Source organism: Lutra lutra, chromosome X, assembly GCF_902655055.1.
Source record: "Lutra lutra chromosome X, mLutLut1.2, whole genome shotgun sequence".
NCBI classification, from domain to species: Eukaryota; Metazoa; Chordata; class Mammalia; order Carnivora; family Mustelidae; genus Lutra; species Lutra lutra.
The window spans coordinates 58,703,809-58,717,056 of NC_062296.1; the positions used below are offsets into that span (position 1 = coordinate 58,703,809).

The following is a 13,248-nucleotide window of genomic DNA, read 5'->3' on the forward strand; positions in this document are numbered from 1 at the left end:
GTAGGCCACAGAGCAGGGCCTAACGTTGGATTCCTAGCTGTCGATACCACAAGTGCAGACCGAGCTACTCTGGGCTCTTCTCTGGGGGATTGTGTGTTAAGAGTGTCTGAAACAGGTGAGGTCTCAAAATCAGGAGCTAGGAATTCCATATGTGACCTCTGGGCTAACACTTTGATACACTAGACACATCAGGTACATTGAGGCTCTGGTGGGAGGACTTTTGGGGGACAGCCCTGAATTGCATGGGTCTCGTGTCAGAAAATCTCTGTGAGACTTGTTCAAAAGTCCTCAAAGGACAAGCCTCCAAATCTCAGACTCTCCAGCCTCAAAGCAGCTCCTAGACACATAGCAAAGTCCATCGAACTCCCTGCAAAAATTCTACCAAAGCCCAGGCCTGTAGGTAGGAAATCTGGTGTCAGGTACCCTAGAGTTTAAATAGAGCAGAACCTGGTGTCACAGGCACTCAGTAAAGATTTGCCAAATACGTGAATTCATCTTGTGGTTTTAAACTTCGCCTTCAGCCACATACGGGCTCTCTGTTCCCTTTCCCTCCATAGTTCCCCCTTTCCAGGGACACACACCTCGGGTTAGTGCTTAACAGAGCTGTGCTAAAACAGGGTAGATGTTGGCTTTCGGAGGTGGGCACATCTCTGTTGTCTTCTGTTTTCATTTTCAAGAAATAACCTGGGCATCATAGGTAGGAAAGAGGGAGGGAGAGGAAGATAAGTAAGGTGTACACACGTGGGTTTTTGTAGTCTGCTGTCCACTCACTGGAGCCAGCACCCCAGTACTGGATTGCCAAGACCTTTGGGTGAAGCTATTCGGCACCTCCCTTCAAGCTTGAGTCAGACCTGCCAGAAACCATGTTCTTGGTTTATAGTTCTTTGCAACACTGGAGGGAGCATGGGAAGGCAGAGAATTTTCCTGTCCTCTTTGTTTTCTCCACCCTCCCCCTGTGATCGAGGTCACAGTCCTCTGCCTCAGGGTGAGGAAGGTACAGGGATGAAGAATTAACAGGTGCACAAGACAACAGCTGGTGTGTTACTAAGCCAAGATGACTACCCTAGTCAAAGCATGGGATCTGTTGTAAGTGGATTTTGCCACTTTGCTTTTTCTTTCTGTCTTCAGTTGTTGATCTTAAAAGAGTCACTTCTCAGGTCATCTCAGCTGTGGGAGGACGTGGGGCACCAGGATAAGACGTTAATGAAATGTATGCCCAAGTATTTAGGGGACGTGTACTTATGTCTGCAACTTTATTTGAATGCATCTAAAAATTAAGATGGATGATAGAGAAGTGGAGAGAATGCAATAAAGAAACTCTAGCAGTATGTTAACAGTAGAGTCTCTGTGGTAGATATATAGGTGTTCACTATAAATTCTTCAGGCATCACCCTGGATGTATGAAAAATGGTGGAACAGAAATTTAGGGAATGGAAAGCAGGTCAGGGCAGACGTGAGGGAGCAGCAGAAGGGAAAAGGCATGGGGCAATGAGCCCCATGTTTGGATAACAGACCCTCTGGTGCAGGAAGACAGAGGGACAGTTGGGTGCCCTTCCCCAGTGGCCTCATATAGGCTATAAGCACATAGTACCACTTGCCTCTCCTGCCCCCGGGATCTGACATGGAACATGACCTCTTTCTCCCGACTTTTGCATGATAGCCTTCCTCTTCTAGCTAACTACTCCTTCCGCTTCCGGAAGACGGCCAGCCTCTTTGGCTACTTCCAGCCAGCATGGCTGCCGTGGTCCAAGCTAATGCTTTCCCTTTTTCTCCTTGTCTCTCTCCCTGATGACTTACAGAGTTGGTGTTGACCCAGATCAAGACCCACCACCCAACAACGACAGCTTTCAAGTCTTACAAGGGGTAAGTCACAAGAGGTGCTTCTTCAAGGGAAGACACTGTTCTAAAGAGCTACAATGTAGTGAGCACTTACTATAGGCCGGGTTCTCTTTACATGGATTTCCTCACCATGACCTTGATGGCAGCCTTATGAGGGAAGTCGTTGTCCCCATTTTGAAGATTAGAAGCTGAAGTTTGAGAGTCTCAGTGAGTCATTAATAGTCAGAGGATTAGAAAGTGATGAAGCCGGGGTTAGACCCTAGGGTCAGCATTTTTAAAACACCATATGGAGGGGGTATGCCAGCCAGGAAGAGCATTCCAGCTAAGTCCCTGACTGCCTGCCTTCTGAGAATGGATAGACTGGGTACACTGGTGACTGGCTCACTGTCCCCGGGTCAGAGTCTGTCTGTAGTGCCCAGGCAGGGGAAGGCGGGGGATGGGTTCTGACTCTCCAGCCCAGGGAATCTGAGGAGGAGAGGAAGGACGTGGGTGATTTCAGGTCCTCCCGCTCCTCCAGGCCCAGGATCCTCTCCTGCTGAGTTCCCCACAAACCCAGGAATGGCTGAGCAGGGGCCCTCACCCCGACCGCCAAGGACAGAAGGTCACCGCCAGGTGGATCATTAGGGCTTAGGCAGGGTGGTGGCAGCAGTGATAGCCTGGGACAGCATGCCGGGGAAGGAAGCTGTCGAGGCTGGGATCAGAGGAGCCCCATGGCAACATTGAGTGTGATGAGCAGGGACATGTCCCCACTGCCACGGAGAATCCTGACAGAGTCCATGTGGCCGAGAGGAACGTCCTGGCCTGCGGTTTGGCCATCTGTTCCAGTTACTGTTGCTACGTAACCAGCTGCATCACGCAGAGGAAAGGGAGCGACAGTTTCTTTCACTCACGGATGCTCTAGTTGGCACTTTGGAAAGGGCATAACAGGGGCTGCTTGTCCTTGCTTGAGCAGGAAGCTGGGGGCCAGAATCCGCCAGAGACTCGTTCACTCATCTGTCTGGCGCCTGGGCTGGGAGGACCCGAAGAGGAGGACAGCCGACTGCAGTGCCCACACATGGTGCCTGCACGTGGCCTGGGGGCACTGGGCCCCATCCCCGATGACTCAGGGTTCCCGCAGCTGGGCATCGCCTTTTCTGACCTGATCCTAAAGGTCTCAGGACTTTCTGGTCACCTCTGGGACTCACTGGTGGTCGCACTTGAGTTGCTCAAGCCAGCCCAGATGCAACGGGAGGGGAGAGAGATCATAACCTCTTCATGGGAAGAGCATCAGCGAAGTGGCAGACGTGAGTGCGGGCTGCCACAGGACCCTTGCTGTGTCCCCAGGGTTTGCTTCCTCCCAGGGCCGGCGTTTCCTGGGCTGGCAGGGCTAGGTAGAGAGAGGCTATACTAAGAGCAAAAACGTGTTACCAAAATGTTACCAATGCCCCCCTCCCCACCGGGTCCAGAACTCTTTTGTGCAGCATGGCAGAAAGCCTTACCCAACCACACACATGCTCCGTCTGTGACCGTATCGGGTGTCGCTTTCTCTCCAGTCAGTGGAATCACACTCCATCCTAAACCTACTCTCTATATTTCAGACGCCAGAGAACCTTCTAAATGACTCCAGCCCTTGAAGCCCATTAAACAAGTGTTGCCTATGGTGGTGCCCTGTGGGGCCTGGGAGTGCTGCTGTGGCTTTTCCTGATTTCTTTCTCTTTGAGGGTGGTCATGTCTTGGTGGCAGTGCCCATTCAGGGTCTCAAAGCCACAACCTCTGAAAGGGCGGGACATTTTAGGAAGAGTTTTCAGTGAGCTTCATGGGGAATGATAGGACAACCACTTGAATGGTGCTCCAGAGAAATTCTTCTTGAAAAGTTGCCATTGGACCCTACCTTGGATTAAGGAGTTTAGAAACCGAGGGGTTGGGAATTGTGTACCTGGAAGCTAATTTAGAGTCTAACAGGGAGATCTTGAAACTCACCCTGAGGAAACCTGGGTGAAGTGTCTTTCTTTTACTGGAAGGAGAAGAAGGGCTCTGGAAGGATACAAATGGCCTGCTCCAAAGCTTCCTCCCCAGGACCACAGCTGGTCCAGATGAATTTTGTAAGAAAACAGGCTAATTCCAGCTGGATAGCCAGGGTTTGGACAGATTTCATCTTGTTGGTTCCAGACTTGTCAGACACCCCCAGCCCTTGTGCTGTTTGTTTATTTTTCATTGCTCCTGCCTCTGGATGTAAGCATCTGTGAAAGGAAAAGCATGAAATGGTTTGGTTGCTTTCCTGTAGCCGAACTCACCTTCCATCTCATAAGAACTTCACATGGAGACACTGGGCTTATAACTAAGTCACAAGTTTGCTGTCACTGTTCCATGGAAATGTTGGAGAAAGCAGTGGGTTCTGAGTGTTAAGGGTTGGTGCAGTGCATTTACTGTGGGCAGTGACTGCTCCCTGCCCCAGGCAGAGTGTGTTTCAGAAACCTCCCTAGGTGGGCCTGGGTCTTCAGTGTCCTCGATGGGACAGTTGTGAATGTGCCCTTAGTGGTGACTTCTGCTGGACTCCCAGTGGCACCCGGTGGCCCGCCCTAGCCAGGAGCTGGTGTCATGGCTTTCCCTTAACCTCCCTCCTTCCGAGCCTCAAACATAGTCATGCCGAGGGTCCTCAGAATCCATTCCACTGGCGTTGTGGAAGTCTTTCAAGATTGCTGTCAGACTGGGGGAAACAAAGGCGACTTCAAGCTTGGTTTCCAGGGCACCTTCTTAAATCGGACTCATGTCCTTGTACTTAACAGGCCTTATATCTCTCAGACCTCCTGACCTGACCTTCTCAGTCCAGTGAGCCACTAACAACCGGGCTGGGAGCACTCAGTGGTCATGAGCAACAATAAAACAGAGAAATAAATGGGCTTCTCATTTTTGGGTAAAATCCTGGGTTCTTGCAGTTTCCCCTGAAATGGATTCAGGTCACACGCTTAGTGATGTCATGAAACTGCAGTCATAAATGGGGAAAGTCCAGATGTTTGTTCCCCATCAGAAAAGAAAGGGCAGTTCTTGTTACCTCATTATCTAAATGATCTTCCTAAAAACAAAGAGGAAAGTGACATTTTGATGGAAATGAATTTCTTAGGACAACGTGATTTTCCTCACTGGTTCTAGAAGCCCAAGAGTTCTGGCTACAGAACTACAGAATATTAGCTCATGTGGGAGAAGGAAAGGAGCTTTTGGCTAGAACTTCTGGCTTTGTGTGAGGGAAGCATAAGAATATTGTGGGCAGACTTCTGCTTCATGTCCCTGGCAAGTTTGACTCATTAGAACAAAACAAAACAAAAAAACCTCAGTTGCTTTGTTTCTCCAGAGGTCTTGGTGACTCTGCAACCAAAACAAAAGCCCAGCTGGAGGCAAGCTGCCTGGGCTTGGGGGTGACCTCCCACCCCATTCGAGGGGACCTTTTCATGCCAGACAGAGACCTCATTTACTTCCTTCCCCAAGTTAACAGAAGAGCACGCATTGATGGGACTGCTTTGGAGTAGCTAGGAGCATGAATTGGAATTTATCCTAGCTTTATCATCTCAGCAGGACCAGGCCACAAGCAGGATATGAGTGGCGTGTGGAGGAAAGGGAACTACTGGCTTGTGGTGCGCGTGTGCGTGCGCTCACAAGTGTACACGAGCACACAGAAAATCGGCTGTTTATAGTCACATTGACATGTAGCTTTCTGGGTCCTTCCCCAGTTTTCCTCTAGGCTGAAACCTGATACCCAGTTACTTAAATCTTTGACTTCAAACAGTTGAGGAAGGGCCTTTTCTCAAATTCCTCCTCTTTGTCCCTACCAACACCATGCTTTTCTTTTTTGTTCTTCTATCTCTCACCCCATCCCCCCACCCCCACCGCTTGGTCCCAGACTTCCCTTTTGGCCTTTCTTTTTTTTTTTTCTTAGAAGTGCAGAATTCACATTAATTTAGTCATGCATTTGACAAATACTTACTGAGCACCTGTTATGTTCCGGACAATCGTTCAGGCCCTTGGGATACATCTGCAGACCATGCACATGCACGTCCATTCTTAAGGGTGTGGTGACAGTGTGATGAAGGGGACGGTAAGGGTGGAGAGTGCCAAAGGTGAGGTCCGCAGATCTGTCCTTGCTGCTCCGAGTGTCCCCGTGGACCAGAAGCCTGGGTATCCCCAGAGAGCTTATTAAAATGCTGACCATCAGGCCCCACCTAGACCCACTGACTCTGAACCCGCATTTTAACAGGGTTTCCAGGAGGGTCGTGTGCCCATTCCTACTTTGAAAAACCCTGGAGTGGGCATTGTGTAGCTCTTGATTCCCTGTTTTTAAAACCTGTTATTACTCCCTTGTGAGAGTCGTTGGCTCCACCATCCCAGGGACAAGAAAAAGAAAGGCCCAAATTGGGTCACATCACTTACTTGCTTTTTTGCTCTGCATTGGATTTCTAAGGCCACTGCAATAAATTCCCGCAGACTCAGGGGCTTAAGACACTGGTCTTGTATTCTGTAGGTTAAAAGTTTGGCGGGCTCTGCTGGTTTCTCTGTTTCAAGGCCGAAATTAAGGTGTCGGCGGGGTTGGACTCTGGGGGAGAACCCACTGCCAGGGTCATTCCGGTTGCTGGTAGAATTCAGTTATGTGGTTGTAGGACTAAAGCCCCATTTCCTTGCTAGGACCATTGGCCCTGGGTCAAGATCCCATCCTAGCAGCAACTGCATGTGCTGGTTCATGGCCCCCTCTGTCTTCACAGTCAGCAATAGCGGGGCAAATCCTTATCACACTTTGTATCTTTCCTGCCTTTTCTTCCACTGCAACTCTCTGACTCTTTTGCCCTTGTCTACTTTTAAGGGCCTGTGTGATTGCATCGGCCCCCTGGAATACCTTAAGTGCATCTCCAAAGCCCCTTTGACTATATAGCATAACATATGGGCTCCTGGGGTTAGGACATAGACATCTTTGTGGTGGGGGATGGGGGGAGAAGGGAAGTATTCTGTTCCATCTCTGAAAAAAGCCATAAGCTGTTCTCATTACTGTAATGATCTTAACTTGGAAAATTTGTATCTTTTAACAATAAGAATGGAAATAAATATAACTGTCCAGAAATCATTATTTATTAGTTCTAGAAAAAAAATTTCAAAAATAGGACCTTTGTCACTCCTCAGTTTTTTAATCTGCCTTCTTTTTCTTCATCGCATTTGTCACCATATGTCTGTGTGTCTTCCCCTCTGGAAAAGGGCTCTTGGAGAAGCAAGTGCTAATGTCATTCTTCTTTATGTTTCTGGCACCCAGCATGGTGCCTGGCACACCTTTAGGTGCTTAATGAATGCAACAAATATATATACACTCATTGTTACATCCTCGAAAAATGGGGATAAGGAGAGTCAGTGATATTTACTTAAAGGGGTTTCTCTATTAATAATGTCAACAAAAAGTTTAAAAATCCCTTGTGTTACTCATAAGAACAGAGAGTAGAATGGGGGTGACCAGGAGCTGGGGGTTGGGAGAGTTGGGGAAATGTTTAAGGGTACAGTCCTGTGGCTAATAAGTTCTGGAGATGTAATGCACACCGTAGTGAGTATAGTCCGCAGTACTCTTATAAACTGCAAAGTTGCTGAGAGAGTAGGTCTTAGTTGTTCTCATGGACAAACGGAAATGAGAATTATGTGAAAGGGCACAGAGGGCAGCTCATGCTAACATGGTAATCCTACTGCAATAGATGAATGTATCAAACCAATACATCTGTACACTGTAAATTGACCCAATGTCGGATGTCAGTTACACGTCAATTTAAACTTGCCCAGAGTCATACAGCAAGACAGTAGTACAGCCAGGAGTAGAGCTAGGATCTGGACCCAAGTCTTTTGTTGAGAAAGCCTGTGATATTCATATCTATACATGTTGGTGTGTTCTGTTGTCTTTGAAACATTCTCAGAGAAGCCAGCCTTGGACCCAGCCTCGAAAAATGGATAGGGATCAGCCAGGTAGCTGTTGTAGGTGGAAGAAGGTGACCATCTGAAAGGATGCTTCAGGTTCTAAAAGCAGCCTGGGCTGGGGCATAAAACCCTCCTATAGGAATGCAGGTTTGGGGGGGCAGGGTCCCCACCTTTTCTGCAGGCAGCGCTTGAATGGAAATGCAAGGCAAGTTGTTCTATACATGCAGCCTGGGGAGGGGGCTGCCTATTACAGGATCTGCCTGCACCCACACTGATCCCTGCTCAGCCCTAGACTGCTTGGAGCAAGAAGGGGGCCCCCAGATCCCATTTGCCAACAGCTATTGGTTGTTTCTGGGCCAGCTTAAAAAATTAGTCCCATTCCACAGACACTCCCTGATTTCTCCAAAGCCACCATATGCGGGTTTACCTATGTTCTTCCTGTACCTAGTCCTGCTTCTGGCACCATCTCTTAGAATAAGAAGTTGTTTAGCACCTCTGCTATGAAACTACACTTTTTATTTGCTCAAAATTTACCCCTGGTAACCTTTGGGCAGAGTCTTTTTGTTTCCTACCTTTCTAAGGCCCCTTAATCTTATTTGTGGAGTGCAGGTATAGCTCTCTGTCGCCCGTGAAGACCTTCTGTTAGTTTGCCTTCAAAAAGAGACATTCCTTTGCTTTCCTCACGGTAATGGTCCTTCTGGGGGCTTATTGAAGTCTCCTGTAGCTTCGTAGGGGTGAGGTGGTAGGAACGGAGGGTTCCAGGTGATGACACCCCATTGTGGTTTGACGGAGCTTAGGAGGACAGAGGCAGGGTTTGTCGTTTTTATTGCTGTTTTAGGGGAGGGGTGGATGCACCTGACTCGGGGGGACTTGTCTTGTTCCTGTTGGCTTATGGTACCCTTCCTGATCGTGTATGTCTCTGTGTTAGTCTCTTCTTTAGTTTGATTCTGCAGGCATTTAGGACCACGAGCTTAGAGCCTATCACTTTATAAAAAAACATTTAATTTTTTCCCAGTCAGTTGAGCGGCATTCTGAAACCTCCCTTGAGTTGTCATTAGGGCAGCACCTAATTACCTGAAGGAATGACCATGATCTGCAAATGGAAACATTTCTCTGCCCTCTTTCTTCCACATGATTTCTAAAAATGGGAAATATAGTTGGTCTCTGGGAATGCGCTCTCTCTCTCTCTCTCTCTTTTTTTTTAAATTTCCTCATCTCCAGAAGGGCTCATTTAACCAAGCCATTTCCACATGTGTCCCTAAACATTCTTCAGGTCCCCTAGGGACTCTTTTTGTAAAAAATAACCTTTGTTATGGGAAACATTAGGAAATTAAATAGTGCTTGCTGATTTCCCTCCCTTGGCTTGTCCTCGTGCTCTCCCTTCTCAGAGATCTCTGACCCATACTATCTCAGTCACAGGGGGAGCTCAGATGCGTTGCAACGTAGAGCTTCTGGGAATTGTGGCTCATCGTGCGTTTGGCTGTTGTCAGCTGCCTTAGAGTTGCCTCTCCCTGTAACTTTCCAGGGGTGATGACAAAGATGGCTATACCTCCCAAGCGGTCCCTACTTCCAGAGCTTGTCACCTAACGACACAGAATGCCAGCAGTGGCTTCCCATGGCCGTAGTTAGTCTGCCCTTGAATAGTAATATTTGCACACAGCAGATGGCCCAAGCCTCAAATGAATATTCGATATTGCAAGTCATTTTGCAAATTAAATGACGGGGATGTTTGAGTTGGAAAGGCACGAGAGGAGTAACCACTCGAGGGCAGCTGAAATAACAGAAGTGCGTGGTTGCCTGGCTGGCAGGGTTGGTTGATTGCCTGACTCTTGGTTTCGGCTCCAGTCCTGATCTCAGGGTCATGAGCTCAAGCCCCATGTCGGGCTCCATGCTTAGCATGAAGTCTGCTTGAGATTCTCTCCCTCCCCCTCCCTGGGCCCCTCCCACTCATGTGCTCTCTCTTTCTCTCTCTCAAATAAATAAATAACCTTTAAAATAATAGAAATAGTTGCGGCCCCATTTCCCTTGCTTGCTGCCCCCATCATCCTAAGGCTGTCAGGGCAACAAGTCGCTCACCCAGTTGGAAGGCAGTGTAGATGCCTCCGTTAAGGACGACCGCGAGCCCGGGGCTGATCCGTCAGGGAACGGTCAAGCGTGACTTTCCCAGGCCAGCTTTGGGGAGACTTGGGAAGTTGGTTTTATAGAGGCTTTCTTCAGTATTCCCTATCGATCAGTTTCGGCCCATTAGGATCAACACTATGTTAGCGTAATCAATCTGCTAAAAGGCACTTGGAGAAAATTACAGTAAGAATGCCAAAAGAAATTTTGTACCGCACTGAGTTGATCTGCCCACAGACATAAACAGGCCTTTTTAGTTCGAGGGTTGATATGTCTGCCTTTTGGATTTATTCAGTTTCTTTCAAGGTATTACCTCCTAGTATATCTGAAACTTTGGTGATATAGGGTGTTTGACTCTGAGCTCAGAATCCCTAAAAGTTATTGGTTGGTAAAGAAGCTTCCCCTCCTCCCAATACACACACACCCAATTTGAATCCCTTTTCTGCAACTAACCATCTGTTTTCTTGTTCGTTCTTAGGATGGTCCAGATTCTGCCAGAGGAAACCGGACAAAGCAGGAGAGTGCATGGCTCTTCAGGCTGTGGTATAGCTTTGACCACAAGTATCCTTTTCAGTGGCTTCCCTGTATTTGTGAAACACCAATGATGAAGTTCTCTTGTTGTCCATAAATGAATTCTGATGAGTAAGGAAGACGTGTGCTTGTTACAGGTATAGTCAGTCGTCTCTTGGGCCAGAGGCAATGATCATTCAATCACAGGTAGTCCTGGCGAGCAGCACTCTGACCAAGAGGAATGTTTTATGTCATTAGGGTGGCTAACCCACAGGCCGGTAGACTCCTGTGGCTCTTAAGAACATTATGTCTGGGACGCCTGGGTGGCTCAGTTGGTTAAGCAGCTGCCTTCGGCTCAGGTCATGATCCCAGCGTCCTGGGATCAAGTCCCACATCGGGCTCCTTGCTTGGCGGGGAGCCTCCTTCTCCCTCTGCCTCTGCCTGCCATTCTGTCTGCCTGTGCTCGCTCTCTCTCTCACTCTCTCTCTGACAAATAAATTAAAAAATCTTTAAAAAAAAAAAAAAAGAACGTTATGTCTGAGGGAAATAAGCCTGTGTAAGTGAATTAGTTAAATTTACACAATGAACCAGGCTGTGGTCAGGAAGGGTAGTAGAACTTGGACAGTTAATCCATGTGGGGAAGAGAATTCCTATTGGCTGAATGGAAGACAAGTCTGAGCCATGTCTTAGCTGGACCACTTGCAGGGCAGACTCTGTTCTAGTAGATTCACCTGCTCCCCAGTGGAAATTAAAAATCCAGAAGTTAAACTTCCATAATTTAAGTTGACATAGTGATCAAATGGATAGGCAGTACAAAGTCGGGAAACTTTGAAAGTGTTAAAAAATTTTTTTGAAGTCTAAGATCCATATAGAAAAGTACACAAATTTTGGGTGCTCGATGAATTTCACAAAATAAACACTGAACACCAAGAAGGTAAAAAACCAAAGTCTTCAGTTCCCCAGATGACATAACCCAATTACCAACCCTTCTTTCTAGATGTAATCACACTCCTGACTTCTAATAACACTTAATAGTTTTATCTGTTTTTTGAACTTTGTATGAATGAGACTACAGAATATATATATTTTAGCATCTGGTTTATTTGGCTTGACGTCTTTTGTGTGACTCTTCTATGTTGCCACATGTAGCTCGAGTTCATCTGTTTTCATTGCTATATAGAATCTGGCTGTATGAATATACCGTCATTTATTTATCATTGATTGTTGATGAACATGTAGATTGTTTCTAATTTGGAGCTAGTATGAAAAATACTGTTATTAACATTTTTGTATATGTCTTTTGGTGCATCTGTACATACATTTTTGCTGGGAATATATCCAGGAGTGAAATTGCTGGGTCATAGGACATGCATAGGTTCAATTTTAGGAGTTAGTGCCGAACAGTTTTACAAAAATGGTGGTACCACTTTACATACTCTCCTTTCGTGTATGACAGTTCTAGTTGCTCTGTGTCCTCACTGACCATTGGAGTTGTGAATTGTAGCCATTCTGTTGGGTTTGTGGTGGTGTTGTATTGTGATTTTAATTTGCATTTATCTGATGACTAATAAGGTTGAACATCTTTCCATATATTTATTGGCCATTGGTGTGTTCCTTTATGAAGTACCTGTTCAAGTCTCTTGCCCATTTTTCTATTGGGTTGTTTGCCTTTCTCTTACTGTTTTTAAGTATTCATTAGGTATTCTGGGTAGGAGTATTTTGCTAATTATATATGATCAAAATATCATCTCTCCTTGTGACATGACTTTTCACTTTTTTTTTTTTAGTTTCAACATAATTTGCTACAGGTTTTTTTTCCAACATAATTTACTACAGGATTTTTTTTTGCCTTTTCACTTTTTTTTTTTTAAAGATTTTATTTATTTATTTGACAGAGAGAAATCACAAGTAGGCAGAGAGGCAGGCAGAGAGAGAGGAGGAAGCAGAGCAGAAAGCCCGATGTGGGGCTCGAACCCAGGACCTGGGATCATGACCTGAGCCGAAGGCAGCGGCTTAACCCACTGAGCCACCCAGGCGCCCCATGCCTTTTCACTTTTAAATAGAATCTTTTGATAAACAAAAGGTTTTAACCCAATTTATTGATCTTTTCTGATCAGTAGTTTTTATGTCTTCTTATAAAGATCTTTGTCTACCCCAAATTCATGAAGCCAGTTCCTGTTTATCTTCTAGAAGCTTTATTGTTTATCTTCTGTACATCTATTTTTTTTTTTTACTGAGTGATGGACATGGGCAATGAAAAAGTGTAGAGATCATTGAGATGTTCTGGATGAGGCTTTTGTCCTTCAGAGCAGATTAGCTTACATCTGATCAGTGGCTAGGCACTAGGGGCATTAGCAATTTCAGATCACCATAACCCAATCAGAAATAAAGGTGACTTAAAGATGGGAGTCAGTTCCTGTGAGGATTAGTCTGTTTTCTGCTGGTCTTTTTTTCTAGGGTTCTAACATAGAGCCTAAGGTGTTGGCATAGCCTTCCTCAGAAGGACGGCACTCCAGTTTTCATCACATTCAGTCTGTCTTTGTGGGTCTGCCACATGCTCTGCTCAACTTCTCAGGTACCTTTTGGGGAACTATGGCTCACCAAGTGCCAGGCTCACCTCTTGGGTTTCTTCCTCCAGATTCTGGCCCTTTTTGCTGCCATGGCATCTTGTGCCATTAAGCAGACGATTTTGTTGTGTTTTACTTTGCTCAGCTTTTCTAGTTGTTCTCAGTGGAAATGATGGTTCAAATTACTTTATTTGCTATTAACTGAAATAGAACCCTCAGGGATTTTTAAAAGCCATATGTACTTTGTATACATTATCATTCGAATGCATGTTATTCCCTGGGCTTGGAAAAGACATGGAGA

General features: G+C 46.3%; 1 protein-coding gene across 3 annotated transcripts in view; it reads left to right on the top strand.

Moving 5' to 3' along the window:
• The window catches only part of SLC9A7 (solute carrier family 9 member A7), a 138,888-nt gene that overhangs the window by 107,264 nt on the left and 18,376 nt on the right, over positions 1-13,248 (top strand). For all 3 annotated transcript variants that reach the window (XM_047715005.1, XM_047715006.1, XM_047715007.1), the window contains 2 exons: positions 1,800-1,863; positions 10,349-10,431. In XM_047715005.1, the coding sequence (XP_047570961.1) occupies positions 1,800-1,863; positions 10,349-10,431 (147 nt within the window). The remainder of the gene's footprint in view (positions 1-1,799; positions 1,864-10,348; positions 10,432-13,248) is intronic.